General features: G+C 42.0%; 1 protein-coding gene across 3 annotated transcripts in view; it reads left to right on the forward strand.

The window, feature by feature from the left end:
* The window catches only part of CFAP92 (cilia and flagella associated protein 92 (putative)), a 194,734-nt gene that overhangs the window by 9,855 nt on the left and 161,724 nt on the right, over positions 1-23,155 (forward strand). For all 3 annotated transcript variants that reach the window (XR_014225599.1, XM_082265897.1, XM_082265898.1), the window contains exons 3-4: positions 258-471; positions 1,820-1,933. Coding sequence is in view for 2 of the 3 variants with exons in the window: in XM_082265897.1 (XP_082122023.1) it covers positions 258-471; positions 1,820-1,933 (328 nt within the window). In the remaining variant the exon portion in view is untranslated. The remainder of the gene's footprint in view (positions 1-257; positions 472-1,819; positions 1,934-23,155) is intronic.

The following is a 23,155-nucleotide window of genomic DNA, read 5'->3' on the forward strand; positions in this document are numbered from 1 at the left end:
ACAACACAAAACCTCTTGCTTCATCCTCCACCCTACTATAGTTTCCAGTAAGGTGTAGCATATGCAGCCACATATTTTGCTTGAAATGAAGGTCACTTATTCAGACAATGATGACTTAATCAGGTAAAAGCTATAAAACCTATAAGAATCATCCTGTGCCACCCCTGCTATGTCCAGTGACTTTCATGCCAGTCTGAAATGTATGGATCTGTTTTGCCAAATATACACAAGCTTAGTTTAAACCTTTTCTTTTTCAGCTGATAAAGCCGTGGCAAGAGGATGACAAAATATGGTTGGCATGGAGCCACAGCATTGATCTACATGTGACAAAAGAATCTTTAAAGAAAGCTTTATCACATCAGATACAAGTGAAAATATGGGATACAAAGGACAAAGTGTCAGCAAAAGCAAGATTTGATCGACCTAAGGCATTCCGTGTGTCACATGTGAAGCATGGGGAGGAGCCCGAAGGTAATTATCTGTTCTTGACTTGTACTTTCATTATAAAGTTAGACATAATAGGAGACTTTCCTAAAACTGAAGTGTGCAAAATCTGGTGCAGCTCTGCAAATAAAGAAACCAATCGGCTTCCTGGTTTTTATGTCAAAGCCTAAATGAATAAGCTGAAGTTAAAAGCTGATTGGCTACCATGCACAGCTATATAATGTATAATGTGATATGCTCACCATGTAATGCGAAGTAGTGTGCCCACCATATAATGTGCTGTGCCATGCCCACCATGTCATGTGCTATGCCCACACTGTCATGGGCTTTGCTGTAGAGTGCCCACTGTGTAATGTGCTGTGCCCACCATGTAATGCGGAGTGGTGTGCCCACCATGTATTGTGATACGCCACACCCACCATGTCATGTACAGTGCCCACCATATAATGTATATATGTATGTATATGTAATATATGAATATATATGTAATATATTAATATATTGCATGGGGCAATTCCTGTACTAATAGGTAATACAATATATGATGAATATATAGCATGGGGCAATTCCTGTACTAATGGGCCATTAGTACAGGAATTGCCCCATGCTATATATTACCCATTAGTACAGTAATTGCCCAGTGCAATATATTCAGATAGTCCCCATTAATTAACTGTTTTTTTTTTCCCGCGAATCAATGCCTATGTCTATGGTCCTCAAAAAGTTAAATTTTTCTATTTGCGCCCCCCCAAAAAAGAAAAATTTGGCGCACCAGCCGCCACTGGTCTTAAACTTTCTCAGTTAATACATTTTTTTCATTCATTTTTGGGTACTTAGTGAGGGGAATTTGCCAGTGAAAACAACTGTGTTTAGACATATGGACCTAGTCAAAGGACAATTATGAACACTCCCATCCATTGGGTTCATTGTGTTTTTTATAGTCCGTTTTCTGTGCCAAAAAGTGATGGCGATGAGTTTGGGTTGACCATATTGTAGGCAGTGGAAATGCATTGAAGCCTCACCTGTAACATACTAGAAGTGATCCTTTCTTATGCTTGGTACACACAATAAGACAATCAGATGGATGATCGTCCATGGTTTTTTGCATGTTATTATCATATTGAAAACCAATAATAAGTTACTAAAACTCTCGTACAACAAGATACAACTTCAGAAGTAATGTAATGTATTGTAATGTATTCTTTAATTTCTGAACATGTGTTGTCTTGGTCACACAATTTTATTTCCTACAAATACCACACTAATTACAAGAAAATCGTTTGTTCTGTTATCGTACAAGAAAAATTTTTGTGCTTGTCCTTTCGGATATTTTCGTATAAACTGTAGTGATTGATTTTGTTATTTTTAACTGCAGTGAAACAGTCAGTCATGAATCAAAGGAAACATTTCGAGGACAGCCTTCCACAGCCGAGTTTTATTCTTGAGAAAAATGGCAGCGTATTGTTTCAGGAGAATCTCTGGGCTCAAGGTAAGTTTTTGAATAGGTTTTAGTGTAAATATTTAACAGACTCACAGCTGGCATTTAGCTGTAGTGTGACCCAAGCCAGGTGTGACAAATAATGGCATGTTAGACTTATATGTTGCCTATTTGTAAGGTATTCCAAAAGATAGGTGACTACAGAGTAGTGTATGTACAGTAAAACCTTGGATTGCGGGTAACTTGGTTTGAGAGCATTTTGCAAGACAAGCAACTTTTTTTTTTATATAAATTTTGACTTGATAAACAAGCAATGTCTTGATATCAAGTAGCGTCGCGTCACAACTGAGTATACAGTGGGGATCGAAAGTTTGGGCACCCCAGGTAAAAATTAGTATTAATGTGCATAAAGAAGCCAAGGACAGATGGAAAAATCTCCAAAAGGCATCAAATTACAGATTAGACATTCTTATATGTCAACAAAAGTTAGATTTTATTTCCATCATTTACACTTTCAAAATAACAGAAAACAAAAAAATGGCGTCTGCAAAAGTTTGGGCACCCTGCAGAGTTAATATCTTGTACTGCCCCCTTTGGCAAGTATCACAGCTTGTAAATGCTTTTTGTAGCCAGCCAAGAGTCTTTCAATTCTTGTTTGAGGTATCTTTGCCCATTCTTCCTTACAAAAGTCTTCCAGTTCTTTGAGATTTCTGGGCTGTCTGTCACGCACTGCTCTTTTAAGGTCTATCCATAGATTTTCAATTATGTTGAGGTCAGGAGATTGTGAAGGCCATGGCAAAACCTTCAGTTTACGCCCCTTGATGTAATCCCCTGTGGATTTCGAGGTGTGTTTAGGATCATTATGCATTTGTAGAAGCCATCCTCTCTTTAACTTCAGCTTTTTCACAGATTGCATCAAGTTACCATCCAAAATTTTCTGAAATTTTATTGAATCCATTTTTCCTTCTACTCGTGAGATGTTCCCTGTGCCACTGGCTGCCATACAACCCCAAAGCATGATTGATTCACCCCCATGCTTAACAGTGGGACAGAGGTTCTTTTCATTAAATTCTGTGCCCCTTCTTCTCCAAACGTACCTTTGCTCATTCCGGCCAAAAAGTTCAATTTTAACCTCATCTGTCCACAGAACTTGTTTCCAAAATGCATCAGGCTTGTCTATATGTTCATTTGCAAAGTTCAAACGCTGATTTTTGTGGTGAGGACGTAGAAGAGGTTTTCTTCTGATGACTCTTCCATGAAGACCATATTTGTACAAGTATCTCTTTATAGTGGAATAGTGTACCACAACTCCAGTGTCTGCCAGATCTTTCTGGAGGGATCGTGCAGTCAAACGTGGGTTTTAAATAGTTTTTCTCACAATCCTGCGAGCTGTTCTGTCTGATATTTTTCTTGGTCTTCCAGATCTTGCTTTAACTTCCACTGTTCCTGATGACTGCCATTTCTTAATTACATTCCTAACAGAGGATATTGACATCTGAAAACGCTTTGCTATCTTCTTATAGCCTTCTCCAGTTTTGTGAGCGTCAACTTTTTTCAGTTTCAGTTTTCTAGACAACTGCTTAGAAGATCCCATGGTGCTGATTGTTGGGGCAAGGGCATATGAGTCTGGGCATTTAAAACCTTTGAGATTGACATCACCTGGTCTTCCCAGACAATGATTGAGAAGAATCCATGACACTGGCAGGTCTCAGCCTTGCAACGGGGGCAGTGCATGCTATAAATTCTGCAGGGTGCCCAAACTTTTGCAGATGCCATTTTTTTGTTTTCTGTTATTTTGAAAGTGTCAATGATGGAAATAAAATCTAACTTTTGTTGACATATTATAAGAATGTCTAATATGTAATTTGATGCCTTTTGGATATGTTTCCATCTTTCCTTTGCTTCTTTATGCACATTAATGCAAATTTTTACCTGGGGGTGCCCAAACTTTCGATCCCCACTGTAAAAGAGAAGAGAGATGCCTCTAAGTGTAGCAATATGGTTACATTTATTGAAGGTACAACATTTAGCAACTCACATGGTTCATGATTAAAACAGTCATCTCTTCCACGCTGCCCTCCACGAGTGCTTCAAGCCTCGCTTTCAGATCGCTCTACTGCAGGGTAGTCTTCCCAGTCACGATTCCAGTCAAAGTCGGCGGTGAGAAGGATGATCTATGTCGACAGCTTTACCCCGGATGCCTGCATAATTAGATGTGCCTGTTTTAATCATCAACCATGTAAGTTGCTAAATTTTTAACCTTTATGAAATGTAACCATATTGCTACACTTAGAGGTGCCTCTCTTCTCTTTTATACTCAAGCTGTGTCTTGATATACAAGTAGCGTCCTGTCACAACTGTTTATCAAGTCAAAATTTATAAAAAAAAATATTTGCTTGTCTTGCAAAACGCTCTGAAACCAAGTTACTCTCAATCCAAGGTTTTACTGTGTGTGTATGTATGCATGTATATGTGTGTGTGTGTGTATATGTATATGTATGTATATATATATGTGTGTATATATATATATAATATATATATATATATATATATATATATATATATATATATATATATATATATATATATATATATATATATATATATATACACACAGTGGGTACGGAAAGTATTCAGACCCCCTTAAATTTTTCACTCTGATTTTCAAAATCATTTAAGTTCATTCTTCTTCCTCATGAATGTACACATAGCACCCCATACTGACAGAAAAACACAGAATTGTTGACATTGTTGCGGATTTATTAAAAAAGAAAAACTGAAATATCACATGGTCCTAAGTATTCAGACCCTTTGCTGTGACACTCATATATTTAACTCAGGTGCTTTCCATTTCTTCTGATCATCCTTGAGATGGTTCTACACCTTCATTTGAGTCCAGCTGTTTTTGATTATACTGATTGGACTTGATTAGGAAAGCCACACACCTGTCTATATAAGGCCTTCCAGATCACAATGCATGTCAGAGCAAATGAGAATCATGAGGTCAAAGGAACTGCCTGAAAAGCTCAGAGACAGAATTGTGGCAAGGCACAGATCTGGCCAAGGTTACAAAAAGATTTCTGCTGCACTTAAGGTTCCTAAGAGCACAGTGGCCTCCATAATCCTCAAATGGAAGACGTTTGGGACGACCAGAAGCTTTCCTAGAGCTGGCCGTCCGGCCAAACTGAGCTATCGGGGGAGAAGAGCCTTGGTGAGAGAGGTAAAGAAGAACCCAAAGATCACTGTGGCTGAGCTCCAGAGATGCAGTCAACCATCACTGCAGCCCTCCACCAGTCGGGGCTTTATGGCAGAGTGGCCCGACGGAAGCCTCTCCTCAGTGTAAGACACATGAAAGCCCGCATGGAGTTAGCTAAAAAACACCTGAAGGACTCCAAGATGGTGAGAAATAAGATTCTCTGGTCTGATGAGACCAAAATAGAACTTTTTGGCCTTAATTCTAAGCGGTATGTGTGGAGAAAACCAGGCACTGCTCATTACCTGTCCAATACAGTCCCAACAGTGAAGCATGGTGGTGGCAGCATCATGCTGTGGGGGTGTTTTTCAGCTGCAGGGACAGGACGACTGGTTGCAATCGAGGGAAAGATGAATGTGGCCAAGTACAGGGATATCCTGGACAAAAACCTTCTCCAGAGTGCTCTGGACCTCAGACTGGGCCGAAGGTTTACCTTCCAACAAGACAATGACCCTAAGCACACAGCTAAAATAACGAAGGAGTGGCTTCACAACAACTCCGTGACTGTTCTTGAATGGCCCAGCCAGAGCCCTGACTTAAACCCAATTGAGCATCTCTGGAGAGACCTAAAAATGGCTGTCCACCAACGTTTACCATCCAACCTGACAGAACTGGAGAGGATCTGCAAGGAGGAATGGCAGAGGATCCCCAAATCCAGGTGTGAAATACTTGTTGCATCTTTCCCAAAAAGACTCCTGGCTGTATTAGATCAAAAGGGGGCTTCTACTAAATACTGAGCAAAGGGTCTGAATACTTAGGACCATGTGATATTTCAGTTTTTCTTTTTTAATAAATCTGCAACAATGTCAACAATTCTGTGTTTTTCTGTCAGTATGGGGTGCTATGTGTACATTCATGAGGAAGAAGAATGAACCTAAATGATTTTAGCAAATGGCTGCAATATAACAAAGAGTGAAAAATTTAAGGGGGTCTGAATACTTTCCGTACCCACTGTATGTATATATATATATATATATATATATGTATATGTATGTATGTATGTATGTATGTATGTATGTATGTATGTATGTGTGTCTAAAGCTAATCAAAGCACTTTAAATTTAAAAATTTAAATCTTTGCAAATACATATCGTATATCTGTTAATGGTGACCTGCAAAAGCCAAATCTTCCAAACTGATATTTTGCACAAGATGTGCTGGATTTTGCTTCTAATCCCCTTGTGGAGGCTGCCATGGCTGCCATTTATGGATGGACATTTTATGCATACACAACCTATCACATTGCTATAATCTTTTTATATGGACTATAAACTGAAGGATTTATGAGTAAATGGTTGTGGAACAAATCATCTGAGTTTCCATTATTTCTCATGGGGAAATTTGCTTTGATATAACAATGCTATGGTTTACAAGCATGTTTCCAGAACGAATTAACGAATTATGCTCACAATCCAAGGTTTTACACTAATATATATATATATAGTAAAACCTTGGATTGCGAGTATAATTAGTTCTTGAAACATGCTTGTAATCCAAAGCACTCTTATATCAAAGTGAATTTCCCTATAATCACAACCATTTATTCATAAATCCTTCCATTTATAGTCCATATAAAAAGATTATAGCAATGTGATAGGTTGTGTAACCTTAAAATGTCCATCCACAACTGGCAAGCCTCCACAAGGGGATTAGAAGCAAAATCCAGCAGGAGCTAAAAAGTACAAAAGAGAAGAGGCGCCTCTAAGTGTAGCAATATGGTTACATTTAATAAAGGTACAACATTTAACAACTCACATGGTTGATGATTAAAAGAGGCACATCTAAGTATGCAGGCATCTGGGGTAAAGCTGTCCACATGGACCATCCTTTGCACTGCCGGCCCTCACCACTGTCAGTCTGCAGTCGTGACTGGAAAGACTAATCTGCAGCAGAGCGGTATGAAAGCGAGACTTGAAGCGCTCGTGAAGTGCAGCGTCAAAGGGATGACATCGATGGTGGTGTGGCGGACGGTCTATGTGGACAGCTTTATCCTGGATGACTGCATACTTAGATGTGTCTGTTTATTCATCAACCATGTGAGTTGCTAAATGTTGGACCTTCATTAAATGTAACCATATTGCTACACTTAGAGGCACCTCTCTTCTCTTTTATACTCAAGCTGTGTCTTGATATACAAGAAGCGTCATGTTACAACTGTTTATCAAGTCAAAATGTATAAAAAAATATTTGCTTGTCTTGTTTAAAACGCTCTCAAGTTACTCTTAATCAAAGGTTTTACTGTATGTATGTGTATATATATATATATATATATATATATATATATATATATATATATATATATATATATATATAAATAATGTGTGTGTGTGTGTGTGTGTAAAGCTAATCAAATCAATTTAAATCTTTGCAAATACATATATCTGTTAATGCTGACCTGCAAAAGCCAAATCTTCCAAACTGATATTTTGCACAAGATGTGAAAACGTTCAAATTTATCTCTCTAATATTTTGCAGCTTACCAGTCCTTAGATCTACTGACTGCATTGGTTTTTCTTTTTTGGACTTTAATATTTTATTTTTAACTGTTTAATCTGCCAGTAGCAAACTTTCTCTGCTAAGGTGACAACATTCACTCCTACTAAATATATATGGAGGAGCAGCGTTGTCACCTTAAGGCAGGAAGTGTGTTTAAACTACAGATTCATCTCCATTACATAGAGAAGATGTGTTTTATATATGGGAGCCGAATCCTATTATTTAATTCTGTCTTTTTTCAGCGCAAATATGCAAGCTTTAAGGGTATGGGTAGGTGGTGGGTGCCATGGGGAACATGTACCAATGCAAAAAAATAAATAACTTTTAATGCCCCTTAAAGGACAATTCAAAATACACAAATCTTTTAAATAACATGCTTTGGGGATGCCCTAAACCTGTATGTAAAGTTGCAGATGCAGTACAAGGTGATGTTGCTTACTAATAGCGGCCATGATTTGTCATTTAGTGGCTAAATGAAGGGAACTTTCAGATTCTGCCAAGACTCTCCCTTGTGGGGGACATGATGATGGGATAAAGTCCTTGTCCTCTCAGCATAGCGGCAATGTGCTTTACCACCCACCTTCAAGGGTGCTCTCACAATTGTGAATAAATGTGGCCTGGTATGGTTCAGGATGCAATAGGTGCATGCTTGCTGCCCCCTTACCTGTCACCACAGGATTACTTATAAAGGAAGGCCAGCCCTGTAAAAGAAGCCCATCTATACTTAAAATCCACTGACCTGTGACTTGAAACGCTGCTGCTTAACTGCAACCTGTCCACTGCAGATTTGACCCTTCCAGGTGGGTTGAATACCTGCCCCCTCTACCACACTCAGGTTCCTCTTGTTGGCTTGTACATCTTGTAGTCAGCAGGAGGAACAACTATGCTTGGTGGGAGGAGCAGGTGTTGACACACCCAAGAGTGTGGAATACCTGCAACAGCAGGGGAGCATTGAAGTGGCAATGTTTCAAGACATGAGCCGCTGGAAAAGTAAGTATAGTTCCCTTCCTTTAGGCTACGTTCACATCTTAGTGTTGCTATTACAGGCGTTTTTATGGGCGTTTTTGCAGGCGTATTACAGGCGTTTTTACAGGCATTTTTTGTCCAGGCGTTTTTAAATTGAATAGAGACCAATGGAAAACGCCTGTAATCTGCCCAAAAAGAAGCTCATGTAATTTTTGAGCATTGGGCATTTTGCTCACAGCGTCAAAACGCTCAGATGTGAACAGGGGCCATTGAAATGAATAGGATTTGTCTTGGGCGTATTGAGAGCTGATCCTAGAGCAGAAAAACTCCCCAAAAACGCCCCAAAACGCCTACATGTGAACGGAGCCTTAACAGCCCATTCAGACTGCAGCGACACGACTTCCAGGGGGGGGGGGCTTGTGCACCGCGACCTCGGCGCGACTTGCACAGACTTCATATAATTGAAGTCAATGCAAGTCGCCTCCAGGTCGCCCCAAAGTAGTACAGGACCCTTTTTCTAAGTCGGAGCAACTTGTGTCGCTCCTATTAGAACGGGTCCTGTACTATTCAATGGCGAGCGACCGACCACGACTTGTCAGGCGACCAAGTCGCCTGACAAGTCGCGCTAATCTGAATGGACCCTAAGAGCCCATTCAGACTAGCGCGACTTGTCAGGCGACTTGTCAGCCTGACAAGTCGCGGTCCATTGACTGGTACAGGACCCGTTCTAATAAGTCGCTCCTACTTAGAAAAAGGGTCCTGTACTACTTTGGGGCGACCTGGGAGCGACTTGCATAGACTTCCATTATGTGAAGTCCCTGCAAGTCGCGCAGAAGTCGCGGTGCACGCGACTTCACAGGTCGCCCCCCCGAAGTCGGATCGCCTCAGTGTGAACCGGTTCTAAAAGGGTCACTATAAACATTTAATTGTAAACATAATAATTAAATGAACGCCGTCATTCCCTTTAAACATGTTGGGCTGTGAAGCTGTTTTTTAATTCTGCAGGAGGTATATAAACAAAATGGGGCTTGCCATCCTCAGGCTTATTGTAGACAAACGTGGACACCCTTGACACTCTTGTTGATTTATTTTGTGACTCAGTTTTACAGTCATTCCTTTGAATTTCTAGTTAAAAATCAGGTTGTATTGCAAAAAGATATAGAAAATGTCACGACCAACACATGTAAGATAAGAAAATATTAAACCATCGTTTTAATACCATATTCCTTATCTCTGCCAAGCCAGCATATTTTTGCTATGCATTGCAGGGAGCGTTAAATGCAGCAGAAGATATACAGGAGCACATTTCTTTCACGTTAGCTGAGAGCAAGCTTTGCATATGCTGACCTTCTAAATGTATTATATCATTCTCTCTGCACGGTGAAGTTTTCATGACATTTAAAGCACACAAACCACAAGGTTATTCGGTGAGTTACCGTTGATTTGGGAAGGGCTATATACAATGGGCTCACTAAAACACAAGTATGCATAATGTTACTACAGTTCATGTATATAAACCATGGAAAAGCGTTTGCCACCCCAACACTTCATATTCCTGATATGTGCCTGCTTTACCGTGTACTTGTAAGAAAAAGTATCATGTTCTTTTGTATTGCTTCCTCTGTGTGAAATCTCTGGTGTTTCTGCCAGTGCCTCTTTTTGTTTCTTTTAAAAACTGACCACACTAAGCAGTAGAGCACACTGTGGTCAGTTCTCTAGCTATGTTGGGAGCTCAGTATGATCTCCTCCAATGATCAGACTTGTCCTGACACACCCCTGCTGCACAGCCATTCACTGGGAAGCTTGGTGTGCTCCTGCTTCTTCTCCCCCTTATGCAGCTGAGAACAGAGGGAAGGTGATTACTTATAGAAAAAAAAAAAAGGTATTTATAATGTTTTTTTAAATCTATACAAAAATATTTTGCCTTTATTTCTATTTTATACTAAATGGATTATTTTACAAGGTGATCATTTACAAAAAGGAAAAAAGTTTACTTTTAACCTCTTTTGACAGCCTAAGGCCCCTTTCACACATTCCGTCCGTCGGACGGAGTCCGTTTTTCTCAGCGCGGGATCGTTGCGCCGAACCCCCGCTGAGCAGGAGAATGACAGCTGTGTCTCCGTGCTGTGTGCGGAGACACAGCTGTCAGTTCCCCATGCATCTCTATGGGGGAAATGGTCCGTTCTCATCCGATACGATCCGCTGGACTGATGGAAAATAAGGTTTCCATCTGTCCAGATTTAACGGATCGGATGTCAGCGGACATGTTTCCTCTGACATCCGATGCCCCATAGGGATGCATGGGGGGGACCGTTCAGATCCGCCAAAAAAACGGACAGGCGGATCTGAACGGTCCACCTGTGTGAAAGAGCCCTAACACAAACACTCACTGGCCACTTTATTTGGTACAACTGTTCAATTGCTTGGTAGCACAAATTGCTAATTAGCCAATCACATGGCAGCAACTCAATGCATTAAGGCATCTAGATGTGGTGAAGATGACTTGCTGAAGTTCAAACCGAGCATCAGAATGAGGATGAAAGGGGAATTAAGTGACTTTAAACATGGCATGGTTGTTTGAGCAAAAAGGGCTGGTCTGAGTATTTCAAAAACTGCTGATCTACTGGGATTTTCATGCACAACCATCTCTAGGGTTTAGAGAGAATGGTTTTGAAAAAGAAAAAATATCCAGTAAATGGAAGTTGTGTGGACGAAAATGCCTTGTTGATGTCAGAGGAGAATGGGCAGACGTTTGAGATGATAGAAGGCAACGGTAACTCAAATAACCACTTGTTACAACCAAGGTATGTAGAATACCATGTCTGAATGCTCAAAACATAGAACCTTGAATCAAATGGGCTACAGCAACAGAAGACCACACCAAGCGCTACTCCTGTCAGCTAAGAAAAGGTAACTGAGGCTACAAGTCTCAATTTTAGCTGCAACATTCAGATGGTAGGGTCAGAATTTGGAGTAAACAGCATGAAAGCATGGATCCATCCTGCCTTGTATTAACGGTGTGGGGAATATTTTCTTGGCACATTTTGGGCCCCTTAGTACCAATTGAGCATTGTTTAAATGCCTTAACCTACCTGAGAATTGTTGCTGACCATATCCATCCCTTTATGACTACAGTGTACTCATCTTCTGATGGCTCCTTCCAGCAGGACAATGCACCATGTCACAAAGCTCAAATCATCTCAAACTGCTTTCATGAACATGACAATGAGGTCACTGTACTCCAATGGCCTCCACAGTTACCAGATCTCAATCCAGTAGAGCACCTTTGGGATGTGGTGGAATGGGACATTCGCATCATGGGTGTGCAGCTGAAAAATCTGCAGCAAGTGCATGATGCTATCATGTCAATATGGACCAAAATCTCTGGGGAAGGTTTCCAACACCTTGTTGAATCTATGCCATGAAGAATTAAGGCAGTTCTGGAGGCAAAAGGGGTTCCAACCCGGTACTAGCAAGGTGTACCTAATAAGTGGCCGGTTAGTGTATATGCAGCGGCAGGAATAATGGATTCCCATATGCTTGCTGGCTGTCCCAGTTGGAATCCAAAGTCCCCCCATACCCCTGCAGCTGTAATCTGGTGATGCAGGGGGTTAATATGAGCAGGGAACCTGTCACAGTCATAAGACTATGCCTGCCTTTATGCACCCCTCCCTCCATTCATGGAGCTGTGCTATTGTTTCCATAAATGAAAAGCGATCTAAAAGTGGAGAACAGGCAGATGAATGAATGGCTGATCCATCCACTGCTGGGAATAAATAGAAATATCAGCACTTCCATGTATAGAGGAACATGTGCTTCACTCCCATTTAGATGGCAGTCCTAGTACCTGGATATTGGGCCGGCATTGTCACGTGGAGCCTAAGGCTTGGCCTTACACGGGTTGAATTTCCAAAGAATTGTCTTTTGAAAATCAGAAATTTCGTGCATTTTGTGATTCGATGTTGCCACCACTGATTTTGAAATTCAACCAACCAAGCCTTCAATTTCACCTTGCATTGCTACAGAAAAAAATAATTTTCGTGGCTGGGAATTTTCTTTTATTGCACTCATGCGCATTTCTTTTTTAATTATATTTCTTGCACGATTCTCCCATCATTGATTAGAAAATCGTTTTTTATTTTTCCAAACCTTTCCAACATGCCCAATCAAATTCGATGACTGCACGAAAATCAGCTGTTGCTGTGGCCCACTTATGGTGCGAAATTCGAACGAAAATTCTTAGATAAGATTTTCAAAAGAAAATTCTTTCGAAATTGGACCCATGTATGGCCAGCCTAAGAGAGGGCCTCAACCCTGTCTGAATGCTGACTGGGATGATGAACACAGAGATCGTGCTCCTTGCTTCTATTGCTGAACAAGGAGACAAAGGTTGCTTTTTTCCCCCCTCATATCTGTTATGCAGGGTTGTTTCCAGTTCACATACCGGTACTCATCTGCTTAGCAAATCCAGTGTTGCCCTGCTGTGATCCGCTGTTAACCACTTGCTGACCAGCCACTGTAATTTTACCGCGGCAGGTTGGCTCTGTCCCGTGAAATGACATAGCTGTACGGCACTTTGTGAGACAGCTAGTGGGGTTGCACGCCGATTGGCCACAGGGGAAGCCAATCAGCGGGTCCGGCGAACGCGATCGCTCCCCATGGAGACAGAACGGCAGTCTGATGTGAACACTGCAGACCACCATTCTGTCAGTGATGAACACAGAGATCCTGTGTTCCTCCTATTTAGGAACACAGGTCTCTGTGTTCATCCAGTGAGCCCATCCCCCACACAGCTAGAAAGCACCCCCTAGGGACACATTTAACCCTTTGATCGCCTCTGGTGTTAACCCCTTCCCTGCCAGTGTCATTAGTACAGTAACAGTGCATATTTGTATCACTGGTTACTGTAGTAATGTCACTGGTCCCCCCAAAAGTGTCAGAAATGTCAGTCAGGTGTCCGATCTGTCCGAAACAATGTCGCAGTCCCGCTAAAAATCGCTGATCGCCACCATTACTAATAAAAAATAAATAAATAAAAATTACATTAATCTTTCCCCTAGTTTGTAGACACGATAACTTTTGCGCAAACCAATCAATATACTCTTATTGGGATTTTTTTTTTACCAAAAATATGTAGCAGAATACATATTGGCCTAAAATTATGAAAAATTTGATAATTTTTTTTTTATTGGGAATGTTTTATAGCAGAAAGTAAAAAAATTTTTTTTTTTCCCCAGAATTGTCGCTCCTTTTTTTTTATAGTGCAAAAAAAAAAAAAAATTGAAAAGGTGATCAAATTCCACCAAAAGAAAGCTCTATTTGTGGGGGAAAAAAGGACATCAATTTTATTTGGGTACAACATTGCACGACTGTGCAATTGTCAGTTAAAGTAACGCAGTGCCGTATCGCAAAAAATGGCCTGGTCATTCAGGGGGTAAAACCTTCAGGTCCTTAAGTGGTTAAGGTGCCACAGTCTGGGTCCCGCAACACCATCTTCTCATTGATGTTATCAGAAGTCCGGCTGCCTCTTCCTAGTTGTTGCAGCTTGCCCCAGATGATCCCCAGCACCTTACAGTAGAGGTGGAAGTGTACTTCTTTAACCACTTACTGACCGCCTAAAATACATTTACTGCGGCTGGTCTGATGTATTGTACAAAATCACGTACCTGTACATTATCTTGTGCAAGAGCCTCTAGGGGGCACGCGTGCGCTGCCGGAGACCTGATCGCACGCTGGTTGGACAGAGGGGGAGCCAATCAGCGGATCCAAAGGAACCACTGTTCGCCGACCACTCGCGATTTTTCCTGAGAGAGGCAGAACAGTAGTCTGCCTATGTAAACAAGGCAGTTCGCCATTCTGACAGGGGAGAAGATGGAGATCTTGTGCTTCTGCTAAGCAGGAACACGGATCTGTCTTCCCCCAGTCAGAGCAACCCTCCCCCACAGTTAGCAAGCACCCCCTAGGGACACATTTAACCCTTTTGATTGCCCCTGATGTTAACCCCTTCCTGTGCCAGTGCCATTAGTACAGTAACAGTGCATATTGTTTAGCACTAATCACTGTATTGGTGTCACTGGTCCCCAAAATACTGTCAGGTGTCTGATACTGTCAGGCCGCTGATCGTCGCCATTACTAGTAAAATAAAAATAAATAAAAACTCCATAAAATCATTCCATTGTTTGTATAACTTTTGCGCAAACCAATCAATATACACTTATTGGGATTTTTTTTAACCAAAAATATGTAGCACAATACATTTTGGCCTAAATTGATTAAGAAATGTGATGTTTTACATTTTTTTATTGGATGTATTTCTCTTACATCCTCTGACAGTCGCCGCCAATCCATATAAGCCTTCACTATTTGGTAATGGCGCCCTCTCCAGCCATTATCCCTGATCCAGTCACAACTGGTCCTCAGTTTGTAGCAAGCAGTACCGGAAAGCAATAACTCCCAGATCCAAAAAAACCGAGGGGTGGGGACTGTCAGAGGACTCAGAGAAAAGAATTTTACGGTAAGTTCTTACAAAAATTCTATTTTCTCTTGTAGGAAAGACCACATATAAGCAGAATAAACTTTTATTTTAACTCCGCTTTAAAAAAGAATTCTCATGAGCATTTGAAAATTGCATTTGGGTTCATTCAAAGCTTTCTCCTCTCCAATGTAAAACTTATGCTGTTCCATGAGCGCACCTGTCGAGAGCATTGATGTCATTTACACGGACCCTTTCCATAAACTGCCCATAGCCATGCTGTCTCCTCTCTGATGAGGCATTGCTAGCTGCAGCACTGGACTCCCGTTCCACCCCCTCTTTGTCTCACTATAGCTCAGCTAGATCAGGGGTATATCTGACACATTTATCCCCACCTTACTCCAAAAAATCCATCTCCAGTAAGATCTACTATCGCACACGAAAGATTTACTTTACCTGGTTCAAGGAAAGACCAATACTGTTCTTGTTTTGGCCTTTCTTCAATCGAGAATTGATTAGCGTGTGGCCCTGTGTACCTTTTTAAGTGACAGGTTTCTGCTTTGTCCGTTCTTTTTTAAAAACCTCTTACTTTCCAGTCCTAATCAAGGCCTTTCTTCAGGGAGTTGTTCCGGTAAATCCCCCAATTCAACCTCCTGTATCACCTTTGGTTCTGAGTCTTGTGCTCTCTGTACTCCAGAGACTCCCTTTGAGCTGAACAGAGATCTACCTCTGGGAAACCTCAACGCTAAGGTTGTCTTCCTGGTGGCCATTACATCTGTTAGGCTTGTTTCTTAGCTAGCAGTCCTTTCTTGTAAGGAGCCTTTTTTTGGATTGCACAGAGACATAGGGGTTAATTTATTAAAGGCAAATCCACTGCAAGTGTACTTGGAAGTGAAGTCACTGTAGATCTGAGGAGAAGATTTGAAATTTAGGGAAGCTCTGCTGATTTCTATCATCCAATCATGTGCAAGCAAAAATGCTGTTTTTTTATTTTTCTTGCATGTCCCCCCCTCAGATCTACAGCGCCTGCACTTCCAAGTGCATTTTCAGTGCATTTTCAAGTAAATGAACCTCAATGTGATCTTGAGGCCGAATCACTTTTCTATCTAAGGTGGTCTCTCCATTCCACTTCAGTGAGGACATTGTCCTTTTATCCTTCCTTATGTTCTGTTCCAAGACATACCAGGTGGCTTAACCCTTGTTTTTTTATGTGCCTGTTGACAGTTTTACTATGTTGTTGCCACCCCTTTATTACTTGGGAACCTCCCATAGTCTATGAATACAAGCTCTGTGTCCTGTACTGTACGATTTCATATAAAGGAAATTATGACTTACCTGTAAATTTATTATGTTGGAGTCAGAGGCGTAACTAGAACCTTCAGGTCCCCGATGCAAGAAACCACCCCGTGGTAGCGGTGGTGGAGAGGAATGGGATCAGTGGCAGAGATGGTGATGGTAAGGAGGGTGGGATCAGTCTAGTGATTGTGGGGGTGGGGGGGGGATTTGATCAGTGGCAGCAGTGGTGGGGGTGGGAAGGGATCAGTGGCAGCGGTGGTGATGGGATCAGTCCAATGAAGGTGGTGGGGGGGGGGGGGGGTGGCATCAGTGGCAACGGTGGTGGTGGGAATAGGGTTGACATCAGTGGCAGTGGGGAGGATAGGGATGACATCAGTGACGGTTGTGGGGTTAGGGATGACATCAATGGTCGTGGGGGAAATAGGGATGACAGCAGTGCTGGTGGTGATGGATGGATAGGTATGACATCAGTGGTGGTGGGGATAGGGATGGCGTCAGTGGTGGTGGGGATAGGGATGGCATCAGTGGCAGTGGTGGTGGGGATAGGGATGACATCAGTGGCGGTGGTGAGGATAGGGATGACATCAGTGTCCGGGATAGAGATGACATCAGCGGCAGGGATAGATATGACAGCAGTGGTGGGGATAGGGTTGACATCAGTGGTTTTGGTAGGGATAGGGTGGCGGCAGTGAGGATAGGGATGACATCAGTGGCAGTGGTGGGGATAGGGATGACAGTGTCCTCTGCCACTGGTGTCATCCCTATCCCCACTACTGCCACTGATGTCATTTCTATCCACCGCCATCACTCGTGCCTGATGGGAGGGGGGGGGATGGGATCAGTCAGAGGCAGCAGTGGTGCTCTGTGTCATTTGATTTCCCCTCCTCCTTGCTCAGTGTGTCTCTGCCTCTCTGCTCCCTTCATATGCCTCCAGAGATGCCTGACATGGGACATGGGAGAGCTCCTCCCCCTTCATTCTACTGGCTGCCAGCTTGTCAGCTGACTTTCTGCTCCAGTCTTCTCCGCCTCCGGACATCACTGGATTCTGCAGCAACGGGCGGCAGGCAGGGCAAAGCCCCCACCTGCGGGCGACCCATCACGAATCTTCTCCGGTGGGCGTCCCCTGCCACAGTGGCGAAACATCCTGCCCCCCCCCCCCACAGTAACAAAATGGGCAGGCAGGGCCCCCCATAGTGGCGGAAACTCCAGGGTTGGTCACAAGTGCGACTGCTGCGACCCTGGTAGTTCTGCCACTATTTGGAGTACAGGACACAGGACCCTCCCCTCTCTCATGTGGTCACTCCTTATTGCTTACTAAGTTTTGGAGTCCCATAAAGTAGACGGAGTTATGAGTTTGCACTAGGGGGCAGGCCTAGCAAGTTTTTTTGCCAGTGTCCAATTACCTGACTGTAACCAGAATATAATCCACAGTTTACGAATACAAGCCCTGTGTCCTGTACTGTACTCCAGGATAAGGAATTTACAGGTAAGTCAAAATCCCCTTTTTATTCTTGGATACAGTGCCTTGAAAAAGTATTCATACCCCTTAAAATGTTACACACTTTGTCATATTACAACCAAAAATGCAAATGTATTTTATTGGGATTTTATGTGAAAGTCCAACACAAAGTGGTACATAATTGTGAAGAGAAAGGAAAATGACAAATGGTTTTTACAAATATGTGAAAAGTGTGGCGTGCATTGCCTGTCAGCTTAGGTGGACTGCCATGTCTTGGTAGGTTTGTAGTTGTGCCATACTCTTTCCATTTTTGGATGATGGATTGAACAGTGCACAGTGAGATGTTCAAAGCTTGGGATATTTTTTTATAACCTAACCTTACTTTAGGCTTCTACAAAACTTTAACTCTAATCTGTCTGATGTGCTCCTTGGCCTTCATAATGCTTTTTGTTCACTATGGTTCTCTAACAAACCTCTGAGGGCTTCACAAAACAGCTGTATTTATACTGAGATTAAATTACACACAGGTGGACTCTAATTAATAATTAGGTGACTTCTAAAGGCAATTGGTTCCACTAGATTTTAGTTAGGGGTATCAGAGTACAGGGGGCTGAATACAAATGCACGCCACACTTTTCAGATATTTATTTGTAAAACATTTTAAAAACCATATATCATTTTCCTTCCACTTTACAATTATGTGCCACTTTGTGTTGGTCTATCACATAAAATCCCAATAAAATACATTAACCTTTTTTGGTTGTAACATGACAAAACGTGAAAAATGAAACCCTTTGTCAAGTTTTTTTTGTTCTGTGTCCCCCATGAGGAGATTTACCCCTCTAGGTGTTATGGTGACGATTGTTATCAAGCAGCTAATACTTAACCCACCTGCTGACCCAAACACCGGGACAGGAAAGTATGTGCACTCTTACACATCCCACTCCCATCTTATTTTCCTCACCCTCCCTCTTCTAAACCTCTGGGGATATCTCACCTAATCCTGGTCCTCCAGTATCTCTCCCCCACACCCGCCACTCTCCTTCCTCCAACATTAGCTACCTCCATGACAAAGTCTCACCCTTGTCTTGCCCTGACCTGGCCGTGTCTGACTACAGAAGTTCACGTCCATCCACACTGGATTCTCTTGCTCCTCTTACTACACAAAGTATCAGACTCTGACCGTTACAACCTTGGCAGACTGACAACACCAGAAATCTTTAGACATAGCCACACACATGAGCAATTCTGGTATGAAACCAAATCTCAGCATGCATTCACCAAATCTAAGTCTGCCTTCTTAAAATACAATTCCTCCCTCCATGCTGCCAAACAAGCCTACTTTGTCATGCTCATTAAAACTCTGTCCTATAGTCCTCGTTATCTCTTCTCTACTTTCTCCACCACCATTTACACCCAGCAACTGCTCATGAGATTGTCAATCACTTTAAAAACAAAGGTGATGCAATTTGTGGAGGCATCTCCACTGCACAAACATCTTTCCCACTTAACATAAGCTGTACAAAACCACTCTCAACACTTTCCTCTTTTGACCTTGCTACTAACGAAGAGGTTGCTAAAGTTTTCTCAGAAGCAAGCCTTATTACCTGTCCCCTGGATCCTAATCCCTCACAACTACCACGGTCACCCTATTCTATCCTATGTTCCCTCACTCACATCTTCAATCTCTCCCTTTCACCTGGCACCTTCCCCTCCCCTCTGAAACATGCACTGAATACCTAAAAAATCCTCACTGTACCCCACTAGCCTGAACAATGTAAGACCTATCTCCTTGCTCCCGTTTACTTCAAAACTTTTAGAAGGCTTAGTCTACAACCGTCTGAGCTCCTACCTCACTGACAATAACCTTCTTGATTCCTTACAGTCCAGCTTTCACTTACTACACTCCGGCTTTGCACAGTATTTGCAGCAAAGATTACTACAAAGGGGCTACATTATGAAAAGCACAGAGAGCCTATAAAAGAGCCAAAGATAGTCCACGGGACTTGCTTCTTTTCAAAGGAGACATTGATTCCACCAATAATAAGACCAGACTTATTACCAAGTTCTGCACACAATCAAGTCCAACAAGAAACATTTTGGCCAAACATCTCTTGGCTGAGGACAATATCCTCTCCAAATTCGTGGATACAAAGCCAAATATTACATATAAAAGAAACAAATCCATCAAAGATATGATTACAGCCAGTCACTATCAGAGGGGAAACAAGACAGACCCCTGTGATAAACTTCCCCTGAGAACCTTCCCATGTGGACTTTGTGGATATTCCAAGTATATTGCAGACAAACCACAACAAACTCTCCCGAATGGGCGAAAATTCATTTCTAGACACTTCGTATCGTGTCAAACGATAGGAATTGTCTATTTATGGAAATGTGAATGTCCGGCGTTCTACGTCGGGAAGACCAAAACAGCATTTTTGGCAGAGGATTAGAGATCACGCGGCCTACACTAAAGGCGGTGACCTGGAAAGCCCTAAAGCTAGACACCTAGCCCAAGCCCATGGGTACAAATTTCAAAACTTTAAATTCTTTGCATTAGAAAGAATTTATCCTGGTCTCCGAGGAGGACCTTTTGATAAGATAATTCTCCAACGGGAAACACGTTGGATTTTCTCTCTGAATGCATGTACGCTTCCAGGACTAAATGAGCAACTCAGTTTTGCTCCATTCCTGGATAGTTAATACAGAATAGGCATTATATATGACTTTCCCCGTTGGATTTTCGGTCATGTTGCCTTTCTCTTTCCCTTCCCTCTCCTTTTTTTATATGATCCCCTGTGAGGACTCTACACACAGTGGCCCTCTGTCCTGTGAGTAGCCATACATGCCTTGCACCCTCAATTATGTTCACCTGCTATCAAGGGTTGGATATAAATATCCAAGGAGATGTCTTCCGATTGAACTTTACTTAACCTCACTCTATACCTTTAAAGTATAGGCTGTATACCGTACTTGGATATATATATATAGCCTTGAGATCTTGTATGCACAGTTTTCCGTTATTGTGCCACTATTTGGATTTGTGTCTCTTTATTAGCTCAGCATATTTCTTTCCCCTTGTTAGTGGGCACAGATCTTGTGTTCCATCTATAACCGCATGTTTACATCTGATTGTGTGGCCGCACGGGTTTGTCACTTCCGGCCGTCGGACCGCAAGTGACGTCCCGCTACTCGCAGGAACATTCCCCCCGCACGTCCACATCCTGGACGTTTACTGGTGGGCGGATGTGGGGGGCGGGAGACGTGGAGGGGGAGGGTGTTGAGCGGCACTGCCACCATAAATACCGGGGCATATACAGATGCCTTTAGATCACGGTCCCAGTTGGATGCATGCGTAGCATCTGAGACTCTACCTGCTTTGTTGCTCTCTGGTAAGTTACTGCTACAGAGGTACCAACATTTTATTGATTAGGCCCCCCCGCATTTACTTAACACTGGATTTCTAATTAGATATTTGGTTACATTTTCCCTCCATTTAGATTGGCTAAGACATGGTGAATCTGTTCCCTCTACTGCTTTGCCGGAGTGGGAGACCCGGGTCCGGTCCGGTCATCCAGCCTCACCTCTGCTTCTAGTATTTGGGCTTTCAACAGACAACCCCATTCATATATGGGCTCTCTGACCCCTTGGACTTGAGACTCCCATGGGTTAATATACAGGTTCCTTCCTCTAATGGTTCCATCTGCTCTTACAATATAAGTATACTGGGGTGAGTCTATATACAGAGTATATACTTTATTCGCACTTATATTCACCAGCGCTTGTTACCCCTTTTCCCCCTCCCCTTTTTTCCCTTTCATCACTCCTATTATCACGTATAATTTAAATTGTACACTGCCCTTTCTAGGGCATTTACTCTTTCATAAATGCACACTCATTGTACATTTTCTACATTTTTTCTTTTTCACCCCCTTATCACCATTTTCTTTTCTACACTGGATATTACTATATAGATCTCAGTGCATTTATTTATCACATGCACACCTGATATTTTACCCATAATTACCTCCCCCTGACCCATATAACCTTCATTAACTATACAGCTTTCGTGGCGATTTGAATTGCTTTTATCCATGGACTATAAAGTTCAGTAACTGCATATGGTGTTCTTTGATCCTGATACAAAGAAGAGGTAAGCTTTACTATGGCTCCTTGCTATATTTATTTATTTTTTAATTGTCACTACTTCTCTTGTAAGAGGTGAGTTCCTGTCTCTCCTCCCCTCCCTCTCCCAGATCCCTCAATTTACGTTGGGGGCCTCTTCCCCCCCCCCCTTGGGTCATTGTGTGAAGGACTTCTTCACTTCCCCCCCCCCCCCTTTCTTTTTTTTTTTCTTCTGTGTGTTTATCTCCCCTTCCCTTTTCCTCCCCTTTCGTCCTACCATTGTGAGGGCCTTAGGATTGGTATATATCTATATATACCCTTTCAACCCCATCCTAGGTTGAATTTCTATACCTATGAAAGTAACTCGTGAATACTCGATCAAAAAATATTTTCTATGATGAACACTATTTTTCATGGATGGATATCTATTTTATCATGTTGTTCTAATATATGTACTGCTATTCATCCTAGATTTGATATTACTGTATAAATCTATTTTGAATCAATACACGCTGAACCCTGATGAAGCATTTTCAGCGAAACGCGTTGATCCAGCAGTCAATGTAATCATGTATCTTCCCCTTGGGAAAACTGTACTTTTATGTATACTATGAATATTAATTTCTATGTAAACTAATATGTTAGTATTTTTATGTAATAATACATTTTTGATACTTTCCCTTTTTAAATATTTTTTTTTGTGAAATGTATTAGTTTTTTTAGGCACAATTAAATCCCCCTTTACCAGGTTTTGTTCCCCTTATGTCCAGTCCCTTTTTCCTTTGCTTCCCTCGCATATCTGGACCCACTGCTCTTACCCTTTCCTGACTTCTCCATCAAGAATAATAGTGCACTGTGGCGGTCAGATACGACGTCTGATATCACTGCCCTCTGGTTTAGGGGCAGCTTTTGCTGTTAGTTTATGCTTGAGACTCTGAGCTGTTTGTCTCTATATTTGATGTATATGGACTTGTACTGCTGATCCTGCCTGTATTGTGTGCCTTTTCCTCTTCTAATAAACTTTGAATTTATAAAAAAAAGAATAATAGTGCAACCATTAGTCCCTCTCCTCATTCCAGGGTGCTAGGTGTAATCCTTGACTCTGACCTTTTAGGTCCTTTTAGCCCCAAAATCCAATCATTGTCCAAATCTTGCAGATTTCACCTCTGTAACATCTCCAAAATACGCAGCTTCTTAACCATT

This window comes from Pelophylax lessonae (assembly GCF_965119305.1).
Source record: "Pelophylax lessonae genome assembly, chromosome: 8".
NCBI classification, from domain to species: domain Eukaryota; kingdom Metazoa; phylum Chordata; class Amphibia; order Anura; family Ranidae; genus Pelophylax; species Pelophylax lessonae.